Source organism: Apteryx mantelli, chromosome 1 (assembly GCF_036417845.1).
Source record: "Apteryx mantelli isolate bAptMan1 chromosome 1, bAptMan1.hap1, whole genome shotgun sequence".
NCBI lineage: Eukaryota > Metazoa > Chordata > Aves > Apterygiformes > Apterygidae > Apteryx > Apteryx mantelli.
Window position 1 is genome coordinate 222,482,310 of NC_089978.1, and position 26,513 is coordinate 222,508,822.

Sequence of the window (26,513 nt, forward strand, 5' to 3'; positions counted from 1 at the left end):
GACAAGGCCTGTTTCAACCACGCAGAAGGCACAAAAGAATCAATTCCCTGGATTCAATAGAAATGTCACACCACTTACAGGAAACTACAGCATATAATCTTCGAGGAGGTGCTGCTAAGGAATCAAAATGTATAATGAAGTGATGGGACTGTTCTCTAGCACCTGGATCTCTTCCTGGGATGTCAGGATGCCACAAGAAATGCCATCTTTATAGGAAGGTGGACAAAGGCAGAGATCTCTGACTGAGCAGGGCCAGAAGAAATAAATCCAGATACTACAGAAAAATGGTGTTTTTCACAGGGAAAGCTCTGTTCAGGCCCAAAGGAATTTCAGTTTCACAGGCTGGACATAGCTAAGGAGACTCCCCCCCACCTCCCACTGGGAAGTGAGAAGCTTAAATTTCTGCCATGGGGCCTCTGACAGAGGTGGGGGACAGTACATCCTCCTCCTGAATCAACAAGCATTGCAGTGTCTCTAGAATTGGGGTCTCAGAGGAAAGCTGTGACCTAGAGGCACCCTTAGAGAAGAAGTCGGCTCATTTAAGTAGGCCAATATGTAGGTACTCAAGCTCTTTGCATAGGCCTGTCCACGCAGCATCCAGGATGGAATCTAGGGAAGATCCTGTTACAGGTAGTCTAGGGAACAAACAGAGGTCAAGACCTGGGACGGCAATGTCCACATTGCTATTTAAACAAGTCAGGGACTGTTTTTTGGTTCTGTGGATGTAAGTCATGATGAGCCACTTGGCTTCATGGCTAAACTCATTTCCCCCTCAAAACCAGCTGCCAGGAGTGGCCCCAGACACATGCTCTCCTCCAATCCATACATGGGCATTGTTCGGAGAAGGCTAGTGACAGCCCAGAACTGTGCTGGAAAGCAGGCTAAGAATGCTGTGCAGATGGTCATGAGCCACTATGCATCACCAAGACGTCGTCCCATTTTATTTACTAGTATAGGAATGTATTAGTAACTGCTTGGAGTGCTCATCTTTGATCTCTGGACCAGATGACATTACAAGGACTCTTCCAACCTAAATTAACCCTACAAACACTCTACAAACATTAGTTCATTTGAATGTGAACTGGCTATTAAAGCCTTCTCAGCCAGACAGTGATCAGGATCAACATTTGTATTTGGCTTTACCCTGCAGAAGCCCTCCTGAAGACTGAAGTTAAGGGATAAGCATACACCATCCTCCCAGACTGGAAGCACTCTGCACACTAGATGAGGAGTTCAGACACAGGCCAGCCTAGGGCCAAGAACCTTGCATTTCTTATTAGGATCCGTGACAAAGAAACTGATCTACGGATGTAAAAGAGGTGGTCTTTGTGATGGATTACCTGGCAGATCTTTCAACCTATTCTCACAATCTATCAAAGTAAGATGAGGACACTGTGAATGAAAGAAAATTTTGAGCAACTTGCACAACCAAACATCTTCAAAACACTAACCCTGGAACTTGCTTTCTCTGAATTCCATCGAAGATCACATGAATTTCCTGATTTGCTCTCATACTTATCACAGTCATCTTCAACCTGTTCCAAGATGAGTCTAGTCAAGATAACTGCCATGCTACCCTACTACTCTCATGAATCTATAAATACAGTTGGAGGCGATTAGGAAGTCTGATATGGCTGACTTTGTTCCCCAGCAAAGCACAGTCAGGCCAAAACCTTTCCATCAGCACACAGCCCAGTCAGCTGCTAGGCTATACCTAAACTCATAAAATACATGCTTCCCATTCTCTGGCCTTGAGGGCAAGTGGCAGAGCAACATCATGTCCATACAGCTAAACTTTCATCTGTGCACAAACATCATGGACTTATCCAAACTACCTACTGGAAACAACCTCTAGCTCAAAACCGTGTCCAGGCTTTGTCTGGAAAAGTGAAATTTGGCACAAGTGAAAACCATGCCAGGGAATAAGCTAACAATTCAACAGTATGGACAACTGGATGAAAGCATTCACGCCTATGCTCCGGCTGTAGTGTCTAAGCACCATCTATTTTTCACTGAGGTTAACTACACATAGCTTCAGTTTAACTCAAATACATATCATCCTCCAAGGACAGCACACAGCAAGTATGAACGCCTAGATACAGGAAGGGCTGCTTAGTTCTTGATTTAGCATCACAAAAGGACAGAGCAAATGGCCACTGCATATTGAAAAGACTCCAGAATACAGCTCCAAAGCCAGCATGAGAGGGAAGAAGCTGGAATCTCCTCAATGAAAGTTCCAACTCATCAGCCCTAACCACCCCTCAAAAAGGACGAATATCCCATTCGCGTCTCCACTGACATCAACAGTTTCTCATCAGCACAGCAGAAGCACTTATGCTTCATTTCTCCAGGGCCCAGAGTACAGCCAGATACCCAAGTTCATAACACCAAGCTCAGTCAGGAGCCTTCTCTGGAAGGCAGAGGTGACCAGTGAAACCAGCTGAAGCATACAGAGAGACACTTTGGTCAAAGAGTATGAATGAGCATCGGGAACACAAGCTAGAAGTGCAGGTGGGCGAGCTAACAGCTGAACTAATTCAGAGACAGAGGGAAGAAAAGCTCTGCTGAATAGACCCTGCTATGTGCATGTTCCAGAGCGCTACCGATGGGGCAGCGCTCCTGCTACACCTTCCACAGCCACAAGACCAGGTCCCAAACACGCATACTACTTTATCCACAGTGACCGATGTGCAAGTGTCCTGGAGCATAACCTGCCACATACCCATCGCAGCACGCACAGACCTAGCAGCTCACTTATGGAATCCAAACATCCTGCGTAAGGAGATGCCTGATGGTGTATACATTTACATCTAAAACTCTCAGGAAGGACTAGAGCAAAGAAAAGGCTTTGTAAGTGCAGACAGGCTTCCAGAAACTAATTAAAACTCGCTGGAGAGTATAACTGAGAACTGCATTTTATTGATTTTGTTTCTTCTTCTACAACTTTTTTTCCAACTTTATAATCAAAGTCTAACTTTCACATACCAGAATTCACCTGTGTGAATATAATCTAATATGCAAATATTAGAATGCAAACATGCTCATTTATGCAAAGTGTACTCCACTAAATCTGTCAAATCAGGGCCACTTCTTCCCTCTCCTAAATCATAGATTAAAAAAAACAAAAAACAAAAAAACAACAAAAACAGCAAAAAAGATGTCCTCTTCAGTTGCTTTAGACCTGGACAAATCCAGGAATCCCAGAAGTGTGTTTCCCACCCAGTTCTTTCAGTCTGAGAGGGGAAATCTGCCCAGGCAGCTGTCATTGACAAGAGGCAAGCTGTGGTGACGCAACCCACAGCTGCAGGAATCCCCATGAAGTCATGGTGACTTCTGAGAACACCGCACGCTTGGCACTTGCCATCAGCGGCTCCTCCTGACACGGTTGTCTGAGGGCTGCTGTCCTTCAGGAACAGCAAATACTTGTTATGGTTTTGCTGGCACTGGAGATCGTGAGAGTCAGGGCTGCCAGGGCTGAATCACAGTCATTTTTAATATTTTATGTTGAACTAGAACAAATACAGGCAAATTACTCAGGATCCAGCTCCTATTCTCTTTTGAAGGCTCCTATAATGTTTGATTAAGATCAACAGTCACACTCTCTTGCCCCACCACCCATTGCCACCTGCTAAAGACCCATGCCACCGCAACAACATCTCAAGAGGGTCTAATGATCACTCTTCTCGTGACAAGACCACACACTTACCATGTCTACTGCTGGACATTAATGCACACAGTAAAATAAACATATTGAGCAAACATCAGATGTACCCACCACTCAATGCAAAAAATGGGCAAACTCAGAGACTGCTATAAATTTAAAATCAGTACTTCTGAATTTCTGGGGATGGACGCAGCTGTTCAGTGCATCTGCTGAGAGACACTTGGATCCAAGAAAAAAAAAGAAACTTACCTTGCCGTGGATCGTACTGTCGCATCTGCACCTCCTCAACACATTCTGCCGGGAACCAGCCAGTCCTGCCTTTCACAGTTCCTTCCCAAAAGCCACCTTCGCCAATACTCAGCACTGTGGAAAGAAAGAAACAGGTATTTTAGAATGAAGAGGACTCCTAGAAAAAGGGAAGGCCAGAATGCCCATCACAAAGTGTTAAGTCAGTGGAAACACGAAAGAGCGGAGTACAGAAATTCTGTCTGGGATCAGGCATGGTCTGAAGGAAGAAAATACCTCAAGAAGCCTTTGAAGGATTCTTTCCTTTCACCCATGTCACGGAGGGAGAAAGTACAGTGGCCTTCATGTGCTTTCAGTGGGCCTTCCAGTGGCCTTCAGGCCACCACATGTTGGGAACACAAAACAGTGAATCGATAGCATTCGGAAAGAATGGAAAGGAAGAATTTGGCCAAGGCCTCAAAACAAGTCACTGTGAGAACGGCCCATGTTCAAACAGAAAGAAAGAGCTGTTTCACTCTAAATGACACACCAAACATGAAGGTATTTCAACGTCATAGCAAAGTTCTCCCAACCCATTAAGCCTTGCTTTTACTTGCTCACAGCTTGGAAAAACAGACAGGAAGGTTTGAAAAGTGTTCTGAAAATAAAACGAATTCAGAGTCGAGGAAATTTTAGCTGAGAATCACATCATGAGTATCTTCATTAAACCAGGGAACTATCAGCTTGAACTCTTCACCAACTGCTGACTGAAAAAGGACACCTTTCAGGTAGCCAGGATCCAAACCGTTGAAGAGCTGCAGACAAAAATCAGCACCTCTTATTACACCTGAACATGAATATGGGGTCCAATGCAGATTAGCAACACACGAAATCTGCTATAAGAACCATCACCAGCCAATACATGTTTGGTGTCAGCTGCCATTTCCTACTTCCCTGCAACTGGATCCCACACACCTTATGCTAGCAGGCTCGGTAAGAAAGATCTGGACCGTTTGGGAACATTTAAAAATGCATCAGACATGACCACTACATTGCCAATAACCACCGACAAAAGGGCCATCATTCCCAGAGCATCCAAGTGAACAAAAGCATGTGCAACGCAAGAGGTGAACAAAGCGAGCTGAGAATCACCACCAACTTTTGTGGATGCCCCCCATTCATATATTGTATCCAGAGTATGCAGATATTACCCCTATTCTGTGCAGAAACTGGCTGATGTGCACCTTTCACTTGAATTCAAACAGTTACAAGGACAATTATCTGCACCATCCTCTTCCAAGGAAATGGAGAAGGAGAGCAACTACATATGTTTTCAGGTTATCCTGGCTCACAACACTTTCCTAACTCTTTGTAACACAGTGGTCTCTGGAACAGATTGCGAATTAATGTGTTATATGTAGTCTATAAAATGCTATTAGATCAAGAGAAACTGCTGCACATCACCCAAAAGTGATAAGCTTTTGATACATCGTTTGGAAAACATTACAGTGTAACGTTCAGAATTGCAATTCGCTTGACATCCAGACAGAAGAAAATAAACAGAAGAGTCAGCATCCCGGGGTCCCTGCTGTCAGAGCGAAAGCCCAGATGATATCAGAAGTATTCCCTTAGCATTATCTAGACAGCAAGTTCTTAAAAACAAGTCCATCACATAAAGAGATCCCCTTAATTAGGGGAGAGACGCGGGGTTTCTTGGGACTTGCTTTGAAATTTCAAGAGCAGCTATAAAACCCTCTAGTACAAATAGGAGACATATACCCAGGGATAACCTCCCACTCAGCAAGACATACCTTACTGGCAAGGTTCCACCGAACTGAATTCTTAATCTCCTTAACAAATCCCTGAATAACAGCTAAAGTAAAAGGTTGATGTCAGGTCTATTTTAAATTTGCATTAGCTTATGCTTTTCCTTTATAGCTGTGTTTCCAGCTTTGTAATCATAACTTAACCTCGTGGCTTTGATAGAATAAAATTCATCTTCATTTGAAGCTTGTCCATGATCTGAAATGTACTCAAATGAATTTGACAGATAAAAAGAGAGCAGCTTCTCCCAGAGGTAGAGACTGCAGGTTTGCAGACAAGTCTTGGGATCTGTCCCAGGACAAATGCGGCAAACTTGGAGGCTGCTGCATATTCTGTCCAACCATCAGGCAGGCCCCAACGAAAAGATGAGGAAACTCCTTTGGCAGGTTACCAAAAAGGTCTTTTGGCAATGGGATGACAGTGATGCGGCAACCAGCAATCGCAGGGGAAATCCTTATTGTCTCACTTTCCTAACACTGCATTGCAAACAGGCAGAATGAAGAGAGATGATCAATAGAGTTACTCAGGTCTAACCGCAAGAGGAAACCAAGCAAACAAGACCATTGGTAGAACACAATGCCCAATAAACAGATCTTTAGCCCTCAGTAGGAATAGCTCTTGAGATAAAGTCCATGACAATAAAAAAATTTGTATTACAAAGCTATGCAAGTATCCTAGGAATGTGTGCGCTGTCAGAGCCACACCGACAGCAACTATTGCTCGTCTTCTCCATAACACAAGAACTCCGCACAATGATTTGGTATTTTGAGTATCCTATTACTCCTTACTTTTTTACTTAAGGCTTAAGAACAGGCAGGGCACTCTGTAGAACACACAAAAATGCTCTGTTTGAAAGAGTCCCAAAAGTCAAAAAGAGGTCCTTTCAGTTCATCTTAAGCACACTAAGCCCCTACGAGGAGACTTCCACCCCTAGCTAGAGTAACGTGAGGCATTTTACTCTCGACCTCACAAGGGGGAGAGGGAGTTAGCGCGCTTGACTCAGCTCGCCTGCATGTCCTTGCTTCACGGTGGCACTGGGTGGCAGGGCTGAGGCAGGAGCACTGTGCTTAAAGGATGGCATCGCTGCCTGTCGCCTCTGAATCATCCCGCTGGCCTCCTCCCTCCCCGGGGTCTCTCCTTGCACACCTTATCTTCAGCATTTAGGCTTCACGTGACTTAGCCGCACTGTTTTCTGCCTTTGCTGTCAACCTCTACACGAGTCGCTGCATAACTATCTCTTGTCGTTAGTGCAATGGTGCCTCCCTAGCCAAAGGCCTCCGAGAAAAACAGTTCCCCTTCTGTTTTCCTGTCCTGACCCAAAACAGCAGCCTGGACAGACAGCTCAGGTGCCACATGTGTCCGTACTCTCAGTCCGTCGGAGCCATTACCTCCAGGAACTCACTATTGCTACTCCCGGGTATTCATCGTCCTCCCTGAGGAGCTGGTCGGACCGAGGACAACCAGCGCTGCTAGGTACGGAAACAGGTGCTGGTGATGTCAACCCAACATGAGGCTCAGCTCCCTGTCGGCAGAGTTAAGATACTTTCGGCTCAGGAAAAAGTGTGCAATTACACACAGAGCAGCACACCTTACGGGGGGACCCGATCTCCCAGCACGGGCTGGAGTACCACTGCCAGATTGGGACTTCTGCTGCTGGCAACCAAGTGCCAGAGGACCATCTCCGCCCCTCTCTCTCTCTCTTTTTTTTTAAATAAGGTAGCAAATAAGCACCATTCTGAAAACTCACACCTGAATTACTACGGTACTTGGCATCCTGACTGGCAGACGGCACAGACCCACCCACACTCTACCGAGTGCTGCTACCTTTCTAACTCAGCTCCTTTCCAACGCTTCACAAACAACACTATCAATCATAATTATTTCTGCAGCTATCACCGTAGTGCATACGTGTCATTCACAAATAAATGCAAATACCAAAGTTATTTATAAATTAACAACACACCACAGAAAATAAACTTCATAGTTTCCCATATCTAGGCATTAGTCTTATAGGAAGCAGGAGGGGGGGGAAAAAAAAAAACAAACCTGATTTACAAGCCAAAAAGGAGATTCACTTTAGTCCCTTCTCTAGACCCTTTCCTGAGATGCAAGTGCTCCTGCTCTCCAAAGGTTATGATGTTGTCACAGTTTGGAAGAGACCCAAATCCCAGACCTGATTTCCCATTGCTCCTGTCCATGCTATAAAAGCTCTGCTAACACTTGCCAAAGGAAAATTTCCCTTGGCTAGTACTTTGTATTTCCAGCTTCCAAACCAGGCCTTGGTGGAGGAGAGCTCCTCCAGTTCTTCAGAGCCTCCTGTTCTTGTATTGTTAGGTTTGGCACTTTAATCACAAAACAGTTCTCCTGCTTTAAAATTTGCTACTTCTTGAGAACTGGAATGACTGAGATTTCAGCCTGTCTGGCATCATGTTGAACACAGATTTTAATGTAAGAGCAAACTGAGTCTATTTAATGAGATGCAAATCTTAAAGAATCAGATTTAATACTCAGAGACAAAAAGAAATGAAATTAACTTGAAATGTCTTCAATCTATTTTTTCTGTTTTGACTTGAAGATGGGTTCTCTGTTCCATTCAGCCAGCACACTTGAGCTGAGCTAACTCAAGACAGATCCAAACAGTGCTAAGATTTGGTTCTGGAAGGAAAGCCATTTCTCTACACACTGATGCATCGAAAATGGATACTGAAACAGGACAGAAATCCCCTTCACATATCTCCTCTCCCTTCTCCATGTGCACGTTTGCACGAAGGGCTTCTTATCACTCTTGCTATGCCAATTAGTTGACTTCACTTCGCTCATTTGAGTTGGACTCAGACCACGGAGACTAACAGAAACAGCCTCTGGGGGGGTTTCACTGTGAACTTACTGCCAAAAAATGCTTTGAAGTGATGAAAGCTTCACAACAGCACTGGACCACAACTTTGCTACTGAGGCAGCATCTAAAATGACTGAGGACCCAGTCTGAGTTTTTATAGAGTCTAAGCATTTAATACGTGCATTTTTAAACTTTTCAGCCATAGCGAATAGCCCCAGAACCTGAGCAAATACCCCAAAAATTGTTTCTAATCCTCAAATAAACATAGGAGAAGATGACCTCCAAGTGAACAGATCTACAATTTAATGGAGCGCAAGTGCAACCTGAAGTTGTAGCTTCAAAAGTTGTTCATCTTAATGTGTTAGTTCTGAAGTCTAGAAACTATAGTGCAAAAACAATTACCTAAGTCAGCAGCTACAATATCAACATTTTTAACAGAAACTGCTAGATAACATGCTTATTGCTTGATCACCAAAATGTCCCAAGCTTCCACAGGAACCAGCCAGTTCAGGTGCTCTCCATGGTGCAGTCAAATACCCCCATTACTCAAGCCAACAACATAGTTTAACATCTGAGAACACAAAGTACAAGACAAACCGCATCCTAAGACTCAGCTGCAGTCAGGTGAAAAGACGGGATGTTTATACAGAGCTTTTCCCTCATATTTAATCACATAAATCTCATGTTTTAAAGGCACCTGAGGTCATGACAAGATTTCTCAGCAGTCTCCAAGTAGCTAGGACCACAAAATTGTTTAGCTTTTTTTCCTACTATCTCTGTTCCTTCCTGAAGCTCCTATTTTCCATTGTTTCAGAGGGTTCCAAGACAAAAGAAAAAAAAGAAAACAAAAAAGAAAACAAACAACCCACAAATTGTGGCTGTAGGTGTTCCCTTTTCTGATTCCCCTACAGACTGATCTGTGACTCCTCTCCAGGGTAATCCCAAAAGTTGCTTTCTTAAAGAGTCTCTCAGATACAAATTTGTCTTGCTTTGATTTGTTACTGTTTCTTCTTTACTAGAAAGGTCACTTCTAGCATCCAAATTGCTCATTTACTCAAGGCTGCGCTCAGGCCAACCCTAATCTCATTCACTGCTCAAACAGAATCCTCTTTTTTGTTCCATCTCCCAAGACGATGCTTTTCCGACATTTCCATCTCCTGCTATATTAGCTCAGGGATCCCTCTGGAATGCGCTAGGGATGCAGCAGTTACTAGCCCAGTTCCCATACTGTTTCCTTATGAGACATGTTCCCTACCCCGCTCAGAGAAACATGGGATCATCCTTCAGCAGAGATTTTCTTTTTTTTTTTTTTTTTTTTTTAAATAAGAAGGATGCACTGCTATATTCCTTCTCCTAACTTCTCCTTGGTGTGTCCTGAGGATGGTACCATGCCTGGCAGCACAGCCCGCAAAGCGCTCTAATTCCAGGTCTTGCTTGAGAAGCAGCACAACCCAGCCAGGCTACTTCTCTACGGACTCAGCTTGAACGTGGACTGCCTACAGACTCCTCTGGCCTTTGCAGCAAGTAGCAGCAGGGATCTTTCAGGAAATGCTTTAGCTGTCATTCTCGCCTAAAGCCATTACTGCAGGGAGAGATGAGAGCATGAAGACTAAGATCCACCCACACTGCAGAGAACATGCCCTGGCAAAGTTTCCCCCAAGGAATACCTGTGGAGTCACCCATGAGCCATACCTGAAGGACTCCTCCTGGCAAGCAGCGTAGAGCGGCAGCTGTTTGAGACTCAAGTCCACCCTGGGGGCCTCGCTACACTTACAACACTGGTGCCATAGCGGTTGCTCCAACGCACTCGATCTGTTACCTCTATTCCTAGGCAGGACGTAAGACGGGTGGGTAGCAGAGCTTCTAACCAGCTCGGTGCACCTGCCAGCTCTCATGTTGGGAGGTCCCATTTGCATCCTTCCCGCTTGCCACTCCCATGGCTAATGGCACTGAATCAGTTCATAATACACCTTGTCCATCATCTAGTCCAGCACACACACACACACACACAAAAAAAATAATCCATCAAACACCGATTTCACTGCTAACTGCAACTCAACACTGCCCTCACACACAAAGTCCCTGAAGGGGGAAGAAGCTGAAGGAACACCTGCTACAACAGGACAGTTGTTGCAGTATGCAAACACGACCTTCAGCTCAGGTTCTGCTGTGCTATGGACAAGTTAATGCATGAATAAATACGGAGCAACTCAGAGGCCAAGGAAACAGCTCTACAAGCCCCGCTTCCTAATCTGCAACACCCTTAACTTCATTTTTGATAGATTTACTCATATCAACAACTCCAACCCATAAGTCTGCTAATCTACCCTTTGGACTCCCATATTCAGCTCTGCTGAGGTCCCTCATTCGTAACTCAGCACCAGGGCTTCCCACACCTTGCTTTAAGGATGTCTTCAAATCCTGATTCCTCACCAATTCTGAGAGGGGTCTTGCTCTTCCCAGCACTTAACTGCAAAGTGGCACAGGCTGCATTTGAGGACAGTCCTCTGGTCTTCTCTAATGCTCTGATACTAACCTTCTCATTACAAGTTTCCCTAGGCCATTCCAGTACAGCTTAGACTTGCCATTTCCTTTGCTGATCCTGGAATTGCAAGACACAGGACCCTGGTGAATTCCCTTTGATCCTCATGCCCCTACAGCTTCCTGTCAGCTTCTCACAGACATTGCAGCTGGGATATTACCCACTGCATTATTTGTTTGTGGGTTTTTTTGTGTCCTTCGCAGCTGTCATGGACAAATTCTTAGATAACAGGTTAATTTAGTCTCAGATCCGGGCAGGGGGAGACATCAGTATTCACATCTCATATACTGAGTTACAAACAAAGGAGAAAAGTATTCTGTTTGTTTTATCTACTAAATGACTGTCTAGAAGCCATCTGGGGGAGAGACATAGAATCTGAGTCCGGAGACTTTCAAGAACTGTGATAAGGCATGCTTCAAAAACCCAGAGGCATCCTACTGGGCCTTTGCAACAGGCAACACAGAGACGTGGGCTGAGGCCCAGAGAGGAAAGACTTTTTGCTCTAATAAGGCATGACTTTGAGACCTTCCCTGACCACCGTGGTGCAAAGGCCATTCAGAAATAAAGGTTCATTCTCGAAGCCATCTTGTCCAGATGAGATGCACTCAATGGTGAGGCAGAAGAGTTGACACAATGCTCAAGCTGTTTCAAACCAGATACCTGACTTCAAGCGGCATGCCTGCAGCGCTAGTTAATTCATGAAGATAACTACTGGGGACCCTAGTGGTATCAGCACTAGTGCCGTCAATGTGCCACAGGGCTTCCTACAGTCCCTGACCTGCAGGTATATTTGCAGTTCCAGATTAACTGCTTTACACAGCTGTCCCATGCGCTCACTTTGGATGAAGCCCTAAACTTGACTGCATTGCTAATATATTGTTCCAGTCCAGGCCCAATGCAACCCTAGCACAGCTGGTCCCTGAAAGACACATTACAAGCCAAAGCAAACTCCAGAAAGCACCAAAAAGAAGAAAAAGTGGAACAGGTACCCTGATCTCTCTCCAAGCCTAGATGCATATCGTACCACTAAACACCACCATTACATTACATTCTTATAATCCAAGATAAAGTCTAGAGGAAATCGGTGCTTCTGCAGTACACAGGTCTCTAGACAGTTTTAGTCCAAAATAATTTCTCAGTGAACAGGCAAACACTGCCTCAAATTACACAAGTACTCCATGCCCAGGACAATCTCCCAGCTAACCTGGATATTATACAAAGCACCCAAATCTCTTTGAGGGACTAACAGGGAGACTGCATGGCCTGCCTCTCTCCCACACTCTTCCCCCTTACATTTTCACACTCCTGAGCTTCTGCTGTACGAGGGACCCAGAAAAATGGAAGCTGCCAGAACCATGCCGACAGCACAGTTTTGCTCAATGTCAGCTGTAAATTACTGATGCTAAGCTTTGAAAAATCATCAGCAACTGACCCATTTTTGGTCCAGTCCCTCATCTGAACAGCAGTATTATGCTCTGACCTTCAGTTAGTTCCAGAGCTTACCAAGCTCCGAGTTTTTTGCTGTTACTGCTTTCGCACACTAGCAAAGTTTCTCCTTTCCATTTAATTTGCCTATGACTATACTGAGACACAGTCAAAACTGGAAGTCAAGCAACTTACACGGCAAGTTTCATGTTGCTTTAGATCCTTTGCCCTGAGCCCTGTTAACTCCCAGCTCAGCTTGAACACTCAAGCACCTTGCTCAAGGGTACGCACCCAGTCAGATGAGCCTGAATACACTCACGTGCATAGACTACATATTCTTAAGTGCACAGTTACTTGCACTCTTGATACCCAAAACCCAGGATCTGTGTTTGTGAACTGCTGTTAGCCGTATCCTCTTTCAGAGGAAGCCCAGAGACTGTACCAGATATGCAGGTCTTGGGAGCGATAGTCCAGGGAAGATGCAGTCTCTAGCGCCTGCACACCTAAGCTATAGTCTTCCTAAATCCCAGAACCTGGGAACTCTCAAAACTTGCTCTCTGAAGGAGGAAGTTCACAGATCACTGATGAGTCAAACTGTAAAATCCAAGATGTTTTTAGAGTCAGTGAGTCCCCATCATGTGACACAACAGCCCAAGTTTTTACTCTGCACAGCTGCTTTACTTGTTATAAAATTAAAATGTAGTTGTAAAAGCTAATTTTAAAACTCCCCATCAAATTGACAAGCTGCCTGCATACAATCCCTCTGGCAGGTCTTGCAGGGTCCTTTCATCACAATAACAGAAACAAGGGAGAGAACTTGGCAGTTAAAAAGATCATGGAAAGCAGGAAAGATTCGCATGGGAACCACCCAGATAGAGAGGAAGAACAGCATGTCACCTGCCTCATAACCCTCCAGTGAAAAGCCCCAGGGAGGCTCTTCGACCTGGCTACGCTGAGCAGCCTTCATTAGATACCACTCACTCCTATACTGGTGACAACGGCTGAGAAGCCAGAGGCCGCACACAACATGAAAATGGAGTTCTCCTGTTGTTCAGGCATGGATATAGACATCTTCCACTTCAGCGATGCATCCGCCATCCCACTGAACACATCTGTGTTCATGCAGACTCCAAAACACAACAACAGCTACGCGCGGACAATGAGCCATTCCCACGTGACCCATGAACAGAAGTATATCCAACTGCAATTTGGGCTCATCAAAATCAAAATTACAATCAAAATTGCAATTTTGGTTCATCAAGGAAAGCATTGTGCATCTCTCCAGTGGGAAGTTCTACAGATACTTTGAGGCTGGACTCTCTCTCAGTCTTCCGTACGTGCACAATTCTCTCTAACAAAGGCATCCACATGTCTCCCTGCAGTCTAGCAAGCAGAAGAACTTCTCCCTAGCAAGTCTGCAGCAGAAGAGTTGTGCCTTAGGGGTTGTATACCACAAGGGCAAGAACTTTTACAAAGATATTTGCCTCAGTATAACATGCTTTTTAAGCATGACTCATCCTCAGCACATCCCTTCAGGTTAATCCCACACTCAGCATTCAGTGCTGTTTACCACATCGGCAACTTAGTTTAAATGCAGAAGTGCCATGTACCTGGTTAGCTGTGCCACTGTTAGGTTATGCCAGGACATAAGTGTGCATGAAGCTTCCTACATCAGTCTCCAGTCATTCCGGTCCAAACTTCACATGACTGCCCCTCCATAAGGGCCCTCTGACACCTTTCAAGCACAACTATTTCCTAGCTATATTACTTCATGACAAAAAAAAGTCTCAGAGCAAAATAAGTGGATTTTCCTCACTCAAAGATCACACATTTTCTTTAAAATATTAGAAAAAAAATTACTGTGGAAAGAATTCCAACACAGAAAGTGTTATCTCAAGAGAAAGGCAGACATTCTGCCACCAAAATGGCAGTCTCCAACATTGGCAGCTAATAAAAGGTAAAAAGATTAGGGTAATAAAGGTAAAAAGAAAGCTCATGGAATCTCTAGTCACTTGCTCATCTCAGCTGAGTTAGCAGACACTCTCTGCAATCAGAGACTGATTAATCTTGGCGGTTGTTGGAGATCTTGACCCAAAATCCATCCATGAAAAAGAGCAGAGTGAAAGGAAAGCTTCAGAGTCCACTGCAAAAAACTTACTCTTGCAGAAGAATAATGTTTCTGCCCAAATAAAGAAGAAAGAGCTGGAAACTACCCTCATACCAGAGCAGGTTTTAAGATCCTTTAGTTCTCAGCGCAGAAAGTCTCTCAAGCAACATAGTTTATTAGACGTGTAACAGCTTAGGGCCTTTGCCTTGGGTTGCTTGAACTGGAACCTCCAGTGACCCCATGAAATTGTTGGTATGATTTATAGTCATCCGATGGAGAAACAAAACGAATACTGCAGCTGCACGTGCTGGCGTGAGTCCGGGGTGAGACATGCCATGCAGACCCGAACAAGCAGAGAAAACTGCCTGGTTTCCTAATAGTGTTCGATGCACGACTCCTGAGGAGAAAGTGAGCTCTTGATGCATCCGCAGAATAACAAAGCCAGCAGAACTGGTGTTAAAGGCAAGCAATTTGGTCAACAGCTCAGCGTGTCAGACCATAGACTTCCAACTTAGGCATAAAATACAAATCATTCGAAGAGATCAGGGGAGAAGAAGGAACCCCAAACTAAAGCTAGCTCTAAGGACCTGGTTCTTTGATCTGCTTCCTATACAGAAGGAATCCAAGATGATGGACACAGCATTTGGTGTCCTACTAATTTGTAGTCGTAATACTTCATGTCTAAATGAGTTCTAAAACAGAGGAAGGGGAGCAGGAAGGAAAACCCTCATTGCTATACTAGAGATAACAGAAGGCAGGGCGGAGCGTGTTTCTTCACTGGTACTGAGGAAATCCTGGAAAAAATTCAAATTTACAGAGGTGCACACGTGCTGGTTCCCTGAACTCTCACATCAGGCAGGCACCATGGGCACAGGTCTGTGCTGGCAGCTCTGCACCTCCCCTGCCGCGGAGACCACGCAAGGGACATGCCTAAGCCGACCAACTGTGCAGTCTTGTGGTCTCCCCCGAGCAGCGGGGAAGCACAGCAGCAGCACTGCTGAGACTGACTCAGTGAGGTGGTCCAGCCTCTCCTCTCCACTCTTCCCAACAGGCACAACCTGTCCTTAAAGGCTTCCAACCACGGAGACTCGGTGCGTCTCCTCTATAGCCGCTAGAGCATCGTTTGCTACTAACACACAACTTACATTTGTGGTGCATGTAATCTATTTGCAGAGATGCATAGTTTTATACCTTCAAAACAAAACAATTTCTCTCAACGTGAATTCCTATCATTCCTTCAGCACTGTACGTTAAAATAGCTTGCAACGTTTTCAAAACCGCCCTTTAAAATCACATGCAGTGTTTATGCTTTATTAAGCTTATAAATTCCAGCTCTTCACAGGCACAGCACAAATAAAAGTCTGAGGCAAAAGGCACTTTCTAAATTGCCTCTTCCATCTCTGGTTAAATTTGGGGCCCCAGCTACCTCAGAGAACAGAGGCACTGCTGGGTCCAAACAAGATCTGAGGTAACACAGAACTCATACAACAACGAAGGAAATTAGATCATTATGGGATGAATGGGGACATGACCTAAAAAATGGGAACAAAGAGGGAATTGGCATGGGAAGAGAGAAAGCAGAGACCCCCCTCTCCCACACCATCTGCCACTGACTCTATTGCAACTTTCCTGGCACCTTCAGATGCAGGCAGGTAAAAGCAATTAAGCTCAAGGTCTGGGTATCTGAAAAGCCTCCAGGAGCAGATGGAAACCACCTGAGAGTCACTGGAGGGGCTAGGGCAGAAATCTGTACATACAAGTGGTAGGAACCAGAAAACACAGTCTTTGGCCCTGCACGTCCTGCCACACAACACATTTGGTCCAACAGAACACACGCCGCAAGCTCTGCAGGGGGCCGTCAGGCTTCCTCTCCTGGGTCATTTCTGCGCTATTCGCGTTTCATATCAAGCTCATCAATGCTTTAAGGACACACCTGAGAAAGGTTGGCCACTGCCTCACCAACGTTTCGTGCCCACCACTCCTTCTGAGGGACTGGATCTGCACGAGCAGCGAGCGAGAGGGGCTGGTGGCCAGAGAAAGACCTGTTTTTCGTTATTCTTTAACTACATGTGCATACTAGCAAAGGTGGCTCAGAGAGGAGCAGCAGCGCCTGGAGCAGGAGGCAGCAAGGCCAGGAAGTGAGTCTGGGAGCTCTCAGAAAGCTCTGTCCCTGCGCTGACACGTTTTGCCCTTGCAGGGGACAGTGCTGCGGTGCCTTGGGAGCTCAGCTGCCCACCACTGCCTCCGCCCAGAGCCTCGGGCTCTCCGCGCTGGGCAAAGGACCAAGACCTCGACCTTGACTCGGTAGTCTGTGGGACTTGGAGGCTGTTGCCGATGCAGAAATACATTACGTTTTGTAGCTTTCTTCATGCCACAGCTCTATTCCTCGTTTGCAGTAATCCAAGTTGTAAGCAACAATGACGCATCTGCTGTTAGGGACACTGCCTTTCCCCCACCTATTGCCTGTTTAGGCAGAAATTCCTTAAGACAGAAGTTATTTCTTCAATGAATCTCTGTGCAGCACTCAGCACAACAGGGTCCTGGACTCAGGGTCTGAGAGTGCAACGGTAGCAGAAATACTGAATATAATCAACTTCCGAGCACAGATTCCACAGCACTGCTGCGGATTTCTACGCTGAGCTATTCTAGCCCCTCAGCCTCCAGCTGCTAAGCTGATTTTTATAATCATCTTGCTTTTAATACAATCATTATACAGTCATTATGCCTTTAATTAAGCATTTATTGTAAAAAATAGTGCCAATCAAAGTCAGCAGGTTGGAATAGAGAAGGGAAGGAATTAATGTATTCCCAAAATGTTAATGAGGACTTTTCAGCCTAAGCGAGCTTCAGGATCTGGTATCCAATGAGCACATTCAAAACATGATGTATGTGAAGCTTGAGCAGGGTGGCCCTGACCCAGAAGACCAGAGCTGAAAGGAGACTAATGCAGTTTCTTCCTGCTGTCTATGCTCATCCTCCTCCTCTCCCAGCACTGGCTGATCTTTCTCCTTTCCCTTCCCTACTGCCCAGAGACATTAATTCCTTCCAGGGCCACTTACAGCAGAAGTACTTCCATAGAGAGATTTCATTCCCCAGGCAACCAGACCCTGAACACACCTTTCTCCTTCTGGGGTCAGCTACAGACAAAACAGAGCACGCATTAAGTCCATTGGACTTCAACACTGAAGAGCCCCGACGCCAGAAACTCGCCCAGACGTTAACTGTCTGCCTGATGAGTCGTCTTTAGGGAGACATCCCAGGACACTGGGCCAGTCAAACCTTTCCTAAAGCCAAGCCTACACTGGAAAATTCAGATGAACTATTGCACAAGTTACCATGCCTGATACCCGAGTGTAGACATCAACAGCATCTTCTCTTACAACAGTTTTCTCCATCTCAGGGAAATGAAGTCTCCTTATACCTGCGGCACCTCGACTGCCCAGAGAGCCCCAGGGGCCAGCCCTGCAGGGCAGCATGCCATGAGAGCTGTGGGCGAGGACCCTTCCCGAAGGCCTCGGCACATTCCTGCCGGCCAGCACACGCACACCACCAGGACTCCGGCTGCTCTCCTGCTTCAGAAAACCAGCAACGTAGCTCAGTGCCCGAATCATCCGTTCACAGTTATCAGGATAAACCCAAGGTTTTCCCCCCCGTTCCAACTCCTTCTGCAGATATGATGTAGAAAAAATCTCAGGCAAGACATATGCCCATGCCCTTTCCTCCTAGGCCTCACAAAAGCAGGTATGGGAGGAACAAAGTGGCGTGAAGGCAGAACAAAGCCAACCTGCAGCCACCCTTCAGCCCAGCGATGACGACAGGAGCGTTAGCAGGCGTTCCGAGATGTCCTTTCCACGTGCGGGTTCACACAGTGAATACTCACAACCCCCCACCGGCTGCGCTACCAGTGCTGAAGCTAGAGCCAAGGGGTATTAATAAACATTTCTCATGTCTGCAGTAATGCAGGTTGACACCTCCAGCCCCTACATGGTCCTTGTAGGGGCACCTGTAGCAGAACCCCCTGCACTTTCAGATTTCCCCCTCAGGCTCAGAAAGCCTCCCTATAGGCACCCAGTGCTTGGTGTTAATGCTACGTGCTGTTATGAAAAAGCAACAGCTTTCACAAAAGCTGCTATAAGACCTAGCTGGGCCCACAACCCTCTTACGGATGCTGGCAGCCACTTCCAGGATGCCAGCTGATGTGAAACATCCGGGAGCACCAGGAGGATCCCATTTGCTCCTGCAATAGGACACATGTGATGGGCTCCAGCCTCTCAAAAAGGTCTGGAAACATTTGTGCTCATCGTCCTGTCTGGCAGGGCTCCAGCCCTGGTAGGGAGATGGAAGAAGGAGCCCCAGGGAAAGCATGACAGAGAAGCAGGAAAGTGAGACCACTGAAATTATTCCTAACACATTGTGCAACACCAAGCAACTGGATGATAAAGTGGCAGATTAAATTCAATACAGGTAAACGCGCAGCGGATATATATGAGAAAAAATAACTAACATTACATATATGATACTGAGCTCTGGCCTATTGCCTCTCAGGAATGAGATCTGATTTAGATTTTTCTGTGAAAACAGTTCAATGATTGATATCAGTAAAAAACTAACCAAATGTTAGGAATGGTTAGGAAAAGTATACCGAATGCTACACGCAGTTCAGTTCCCTCAGCTCAAAGAGGACATAACACAACTGGAAAAGAAACAGAGAAGGGTAACGGGGATGATGAAAGGTCTGGAACGGCTCCCATAGAACAAGCAGCCTCTAGTCTGGAAAAGAAAAAGGGGCTATGATAAAAATGTATAAAGTCATGAGTAGCACAGATAGGGCGAAGAGGGAACCACTGTCCACTGCTTCTTTCAGCAAACAAATTAGGTGTCATCAAGCAAAACTAGCAGGCAGTAGACCAAAAAAAAAAAAATCCAAAAGAAAAGGCTTTTCACACAATGCACAGATAAGCTGTCGTGGGTACTAAGAATTTGAATGGGTTAAAACAGCAAATAGACAAGTTCACTATAAAAAAAACACTCTACTATTAGTGGCTCTAAACACAGCGATGCTGCTCACAGGTCAAGAATTCCCCGAGTTTCATATGCTCACTCTCTTCCCCAGGCACCTAGCACTGGTCACTGCTGAAGACGGGCTAATGGGACCTTTAATCTGTCCCAGTATGGCCATTCTCATGCCTGCTCCCAGCAAGAAGGTCACACCACCAGGAGTCAAAGGAGTAACAAGCTTCTACAGATATTCTGCAGCTTCTAGCCCCTGACTTTGTGCATCTGTGTCTTGTAGCTATAGTATAGTATAATATCAAATATTCATTCAGAATAGGCACTTTCCCCGGCACCAAAGGAACCGACTGTGAGCACTGGTGAATGGAAACAGCACAAGCCAAATTGAGCGTTGATTGTCCGTCTCTCCAAAAACCACAGACAGCAGCCCAGCTGAGGGGACATTTTAGAAAGTATTCCAAGTTGCCAACGAAGTAAGAGAATACTGAGCTGCCAGAAGAGCGGTCGTGAAACAGTGCTTCTCCTCTCCGCAGCTGGGAGGAACCGCAACAGCACCGGGCCTACAGCGCCTTGCAGGCACAGGCGGGGAATGAGCAATCCTCCATCCACACTTCATCAAGGCATCCTGATATGCATGCTCACGGGAGAACACAGTAACCCCACAGAAGAAGACGGCAAACTTCGGATAAAAGCACGTCGGAGAGGATCGGTGTTAGGAAGCACTGCCAGCAACAACAAACTCCCTCACAATCTCCACTCTCGCTAGTGCCAACTCGCTCCGCTCCTCTCTCCAAAGAGCACCGACACATCCAGCCTTTCCAGTTTGTCCATACCCATCCTTTCCTTTCCTAGGTCTTCAGAGGAATTCCTCCAAGCTTCCACCTCCTTGAGAGGAGCCATCAGGACAGACCTAAGACTCCCACAGAGCTGCTGCTGCTCCTTGAATGCTGCTGGCCCCCTCACCACAAGCCTGAAAGCTTCTTGTTTGTACGTGTTCAGCCTCCTTTCATTTTAACTTGGCATAGCAGACTGATGGGAAATCCTTTGGGAGTTCTCCTGGTGTTGCATACTTTAATCATATTCATCACAGCTCCTCATCCGTTCTCTGCATGACTAATCTCAGCCAGGCAGAGAAAGGAGGGGAGAAGCCCAGACTCTACTCCTTGTGGCATTCTGAAAATGTCACGGAGAAACTCTGCTCCGAACTGCAAACCAGCTCCCTCCACGCTCTTCACCTCACGCACGAGAAATATTCACAGTTTTGCCAAAGCAAGCAACACTTCCACTGAATCTGCTCCTCCCCTTTGCTCATCAATATCTGCCTCACGAAACAGAAAGATTTTGGGGAAAGCATGTGCGGACACCTCAGATGCATTTAATCCCAGGTGCAGGTCACGGGTACAGTGGGACTATCCTGTGCAAACAAGCGTGGCGGTGAGTAGTGAGCACAGCTGGGCAGCTCTGGTGTAGTAGAGAGCTGTTGGACATGGGCAGGGGGCTCACACGTACAGGCAAACGAAGGTACAGGCAAACAACAGGCTAACTGGCACTTTCTGTACCCAAAAGGGTAGGTACGAGCACAAGGTACTAAAGAGATCGACTTTAAGGGGCCCTGATTAGAACACAAAGTTGGTAATTAGGCAGCCATAGATCCATTCCCATAATGACTAACTGTCCACCAGCCAGAGAGCAGCTGAGATAGCGGCCTGCAAGTAGGTGGGCTCGGAGATCAGGAAGGAGGGAAAAAAACGGCATCTGGGGATTTCCCGAGTCACAGCGAGGACAACGCCGGGAGTGATGCTGCAGCAGGGAGACAGTTCTGCTTGTAACGCTTCTCCTTCTTTTCCCCTCTCCCTCCCCTCCCTTTTTTTTTTTTAATTACAGGGGAATGACTACTGTGGCATTCCAGGTAAATAAAAGGGGGGGGAAAGGGCACAGTTCTGTGCACTTTACATAACATGCATACACAGAGGTATATAAAACACATCACTCACTCATTTCCTGTTCTTCCCATCTGACAGCAACATATGATAACCCAACAGCAGTCATACCTGACAGTCTCTGGATCTGGAACAGCCCAACCAAAAAAAGCTGAGGCCTGAGGATGAGCTGAAAGCTAAAGAAATATCAATCTCAGAAAGATGAAATGGAAACTACTCAGTAATCACAGGTCAGAACACTAAAAGCAGCAAACATAAAACACAGAAAACAGTCTATTTTCACCTCTGCTGGTGATTAGGTATGAATGTGGCAACCTGCAGTTCCTAAGCCTCAGAAATTCCTGCTGCTGTGAACATAACCTCACCAAGAGTATAGGGCAGTACTGGCCCTATAACAATTCACCTTGTTCCAAATTCTCAATTTTCTGCCCATCATGTAGGTCACAAAAAGGCCAGCTCAACCAGCTTAAAGCCTTTTAGCTAACTCAGGTAGCTAACCAAAGCATCCACTGGAGGAGGCATTAGGTGATGAGTCTAAGAGGGAGCCCCAGGTGCCAGGGCAGCCCATGGAGGGAGACAGAGGGCAGCTTAACCCCCATGAGATCAAACGCTTCGGCAGCTGCCGTCTCCCCCCAGCTTCTGGGAGCCTGGTCAGCTTGAGGCAATTCAGCCGGTGCCCGAAGTAATGCAAGGTGCGCCCGATCCCCAGTCCTGACCAGTGCCATCGCAGGCAGTCCGCGCGGAGGGCCACGGTACACCTCCAGCAGCCCACAGCTCCCAGCGGCAAACAGACACGCCAACGGCAGGAGGGAACAGGCAGAGGAGCAGATGAAGCGTCCCCAGGAGCGAGCCAGAACTTTCATGGTCCAAATCCTTCATGCAAAAGTAGGGCCACCTGCAAGCAGAGGTCACCGCTCACAGTTGTTATAGCAGCACAACACACACTGCACAGGAGACTGGCAAATAAGGAGCAACACAGAAGGTGTCACGTAGCTACCTGAGCAAGGTTTCATCTAACCCATTCTCCTGTCTGCGAAAGGAGAAAGAGCCAGATGTTTCAGAGGAAAGAGCGAGAAGCTTTATGATGGATAAGAACAGAATCACTTGCCTTTGCAGGGGGAGTGTGTGGGGGGGTGTCCTTCCCAAATTTGTCAGAAAAGCTGGTTTGTATCTGAAGCAGAAGGTTTTATATGCATCTGACTTCTGCCATATACGTGTGGTTGCAGGTATGCCCTCGTTCACACACATGCCCAGGAGATGGCTCGGGTATCTTGGGGCAGCACCCGTCTCAGACAGATTTCTCACCCACAACTTTTGATAGAGGGGACAGTTTACCCCCAGGAGCGCAAACACGTTCCACATCATCGCTGGTAGCTCACTCAGAGAGAAACAAGAAGAGATGCAACACTAAGGACCATGGAAGCTTCTCCACTTCAAAACCATCCCCTTTCCACAAACCAGAAGCAACCCCTAAACAGCCAGTACTGTCCACTGCAGATGGACAGGCAGAGTCCGTGGCTTCATTATCCACGAAGTCTCTGACGACTTCTGAAGGGGGATCAGCAGTATAACTCCTGCTATCGCATCCTGGTTGCCTTTGCTCACCACGGTATACAGTCCCTCCCTGACCCACAAACGAGGCAGAAACACAGATCAACTATTTCAACATCTACACCAACCTCAATCCGGACAAGACAAGCCCCTTGTCAGCAACAAATCAGAGCCAAGACTTGATATCATTTTGCGCTTTCCAAAACTTTCACAGCTCAGAGAGGGTTTGCGAGAAGCTCTCTCATAGCTGCTGTGGCACTCCAGGCTCGTTGTCCTGGGACGTCACCATTTGGATCACAGAAATGTCAGCTGCAAAATCCAAACGCTTGCCACTTCTTTCATCTCCCTCAGATGTCTGCTGATGGCTTCAGGACACGTGCAGGCCTGGTTTTCAAGGTGCATGTCCAACTAGGGACTTTATAACCAGCTACTGCCTTGAAGAGTCTCATGTTTCATCCAGGCAACTCTCCCCCAAAAATTCCCATAGCCACAGGCACTCTGCTCACACAGATCATGGAGCAAGTCAAATTCCAACACGCTCAAGGATACAGGGCTTTGTGAGTTCACATTTTTCAAGGATGAAGGAAACTGCTGTGTTAATCTTACTTTTCCAGTTGCTAGGATCTCTGCATCCTGCCCATTATTCTGTCTGAATTAGAACAACTGTTTTAGAATGAAACAAACACACAAAAAAAATCTTCATTTAACTTCAGGAGATTATGAATCTACCACATCCCGGGTTCAGTGTCCTAACGATTCACTGACTCTAAGACCTGAGTGGGTCCCTAAGGTGGGGAATCCACTTCAGCCCTTGATAAGTTACTCCAGTGGTTAAATAACATCAACATTAAAAAACAAAACTAGTCTTAAGTTCTCATTGCAGCTTCTACCATTATGTTTCATTCTGTGTTTGTCCCTACACTAAAGGGCCCCTTCTGTAAACTGTCTCCTGTGTAGGTGCCATGTAAATTTTCCAGTTATTGGATCATTTTCCTAGGTTGTCCTCTACATTTTTCCTAATTTGCAGATGGCAGGACACCAGAGAACTTGTAAAAACAGAAGAAAATTTTTAAAAGACATACCCAAAGAGAGCAACAGGCAACTATATTCCTGCTGCCTGATCCCTCACATGTCGAGCTTTTTAAGGATCACATTTTTCTGGTACTATTAACACCTGCAGGCAACCAGAAGGTGAAAACACTGAATGACAGAAATGGAACTAAGAACTACGTGCAACTAACAGCAGCTCTACTCATCTTCCACCGTGTCCATCCACATAGCCCACCACTTGGCAAAACACTCATGGAGAGCAGTTAGGCAAAGCTAAACATGAGAAAGACAGGATTTTGAAGACCTGGTGCTGACCTTTTTGGATAGAATTACATAGACAAAACTAACTCAAGGTTTGAGAGGTTCCTGAATTCCTCATGATCTTGAGCACTGCAGAGCAGTATATATGAAAAACACCTGCAGGATGCCTCGTCACCTACAGACTCTATATCATCTGAAGGACAATAACCTGGTCTTTATTTCACATGCTATATTATTAGATACAGGAGAAAACAAACCTAGCAATATCATCATGAAAATTGAAGAACTCCAGTCACCCCGAGCATACATGCCTCTCCAGCCACACACAAGAGAACAGCTTCTGCCCTCTGCTTTCTACATCAGTTTCTCGCAGAACACTTAAAAGGACCAAAAGGTCAGTGAGGAAGACCGCAGAATAAAGTATTCTCTGCTCCTCAGATGTCAAAACATTTCTCACTGCAAGAAAGGCAATGGAAAAGCCTGGTTTCTTTTCTATCCGTTAGCCTTTTTTTAATCACTAATATACACACAGAGCACAGAACAAGTGTAATATATTCAATAAAAATGATATACAATCCCTGCTTGATTTCCCAGTGCAGAGAACGAAGGAGAACTGAACGCATCTAGTGCTAGTCATAGCACAGAAGGCATTCAGCTGTTCTAGAGAGAAAGATCTGAAGAACAAGATAAACAGAAATCAGCACTTTCCTTCTCCAGTAGAGAGAGCAGAGGGAAAAGAATAAGCTGCCCAGCACAGAGCACCCCAATCAGCAGGTATTGTTGGCATTTATTGCCTTCCCTGGCCAGGTGATACCCATTAACTCATTCGGCTAGGCCAGAGCATGCCCTTGGGGAGGGCACGCTCCGCTCCCAACACAACGCAACCTACTCGAGAACCAGCCTGTGCTCTGTGTTTCTTCCACACTGGCTGGCAGGTTTGATCCCAATAGCCCCACTACAAGGTGGCTTTGTGGAAACAGAGATCACAGCTCAGAAGCCCTTGAATGGGGGTTTCTGTAGTTATCACCCATGTCCTCTACACAAAGGAGTGATGCACAGAGAGATCTCGCGCCTTCGCCCACTCTCCTAGTGGCCCGTCTCAGTTTTCTCCCCTCAGCACAAGACATTTCATTTCGTTTGTCTCATTACCATTTCACATGCCCTTGCCCATCTCATTTCCAACCCTCTGGTGGGCAATCAAAGAGAAGAGTGGGGCTGTAGCAGCACTTACCGCAGAGCCCAGCACTGCCACTGTCCTGCTGTGCATATCAGTGTCTTGCCACGCCAGCTATGTTCATTAGTACCGCACAGCGGGATGTGCGCAGCTTTGGTTTGCAGGGGTCACAGGCTTTCAGTGGCACTAGCAGCTTTGCTGGTGCAAAAGAAGCAGCAGAGCACGCTTCCTTAGCTCTTGCAGAGGGAAAAGCAGCCAGAGACTGAACTCTCAGTAGAAGACTCATACTGATAACTATTGCCCACAGAGAACAAACTTATAGCCACAAACTAGCCCCAGGTTGCCTGGAAGAAGAGAAACGTAGGAGACATTCAAATACTTTGCTAATCTGCATCCTACTACTCATTCATTTTTCCCCCTGCTCCCAGCCGACAAGCTGTTTTCCTGGAAGAGGAGCCCAGTCAAAGTCCTACAGTTCAAGAAATCCCTTTGTCTGTTGCCTGAATCCTCTTTCCGTTTAAGTGCTGTGACATGCTTTGCTGTATTAACTCCACTCAAGCAGCTAAAATGCCTCGTCACAGAAAGGCAAGAAAGCATCTTGGAGGTTATTACAGGCTGATGCGATTTTCTAAACCCTTGCTGAATGAGCCTTGCTAAGGAGCATTTCCGGATCATACGCTTACAAGGCGACTGGCAATTGCAATTCTAATTTACAGCTGCAGCTGAGAAAGCTTGTCCTTAAAGAGAGAAGGATTAGGAATCCCCCCCAGAACCACTAAAAAGCAATATAGAGAGTAAATCCAGAACCATAGGGGAGTCAGTGGCCTCTTGGGAAGGAAACCCAACTATGACACACTGCTCTCTCAAAAAGCAGATGGAAAAGCAGACAGATTCCACCTCT

The 26,513-nt window shown here is 46.1% G+C and overlaps 1 protein-coding gene across 12 annotated transcripts in view; it reads right to left on the reverse strand.

The window, feature by feature from the left end:
- The window catches only part of SHANK3 (SH3 and multiple ankyrin repeat domains 3), a 376,011-nt gene that overhangs the window by 161,908 nt on the left and 187,590 nt on the right, over positions 1-26,513 (reverse strand). For all 12 annotated transcript variants that reach the window (XR_010887770.1, XR_010887771.1, XR_010887772.1 and 9 more), the window contains exon 12: positions 3,914-4,027. Coding sequence is in view for 9 of the 12 variants with exons in the window: in XM_067317628.1 (XP_067173729.1) it covers positions 3,914-4,027 (114 nt within the window). In the remaining 3 variants the exon portion in view is untranslated. The remainder of the gene's footprint in view (positions 1-3,913; positions 4,028-26,513) is intronic.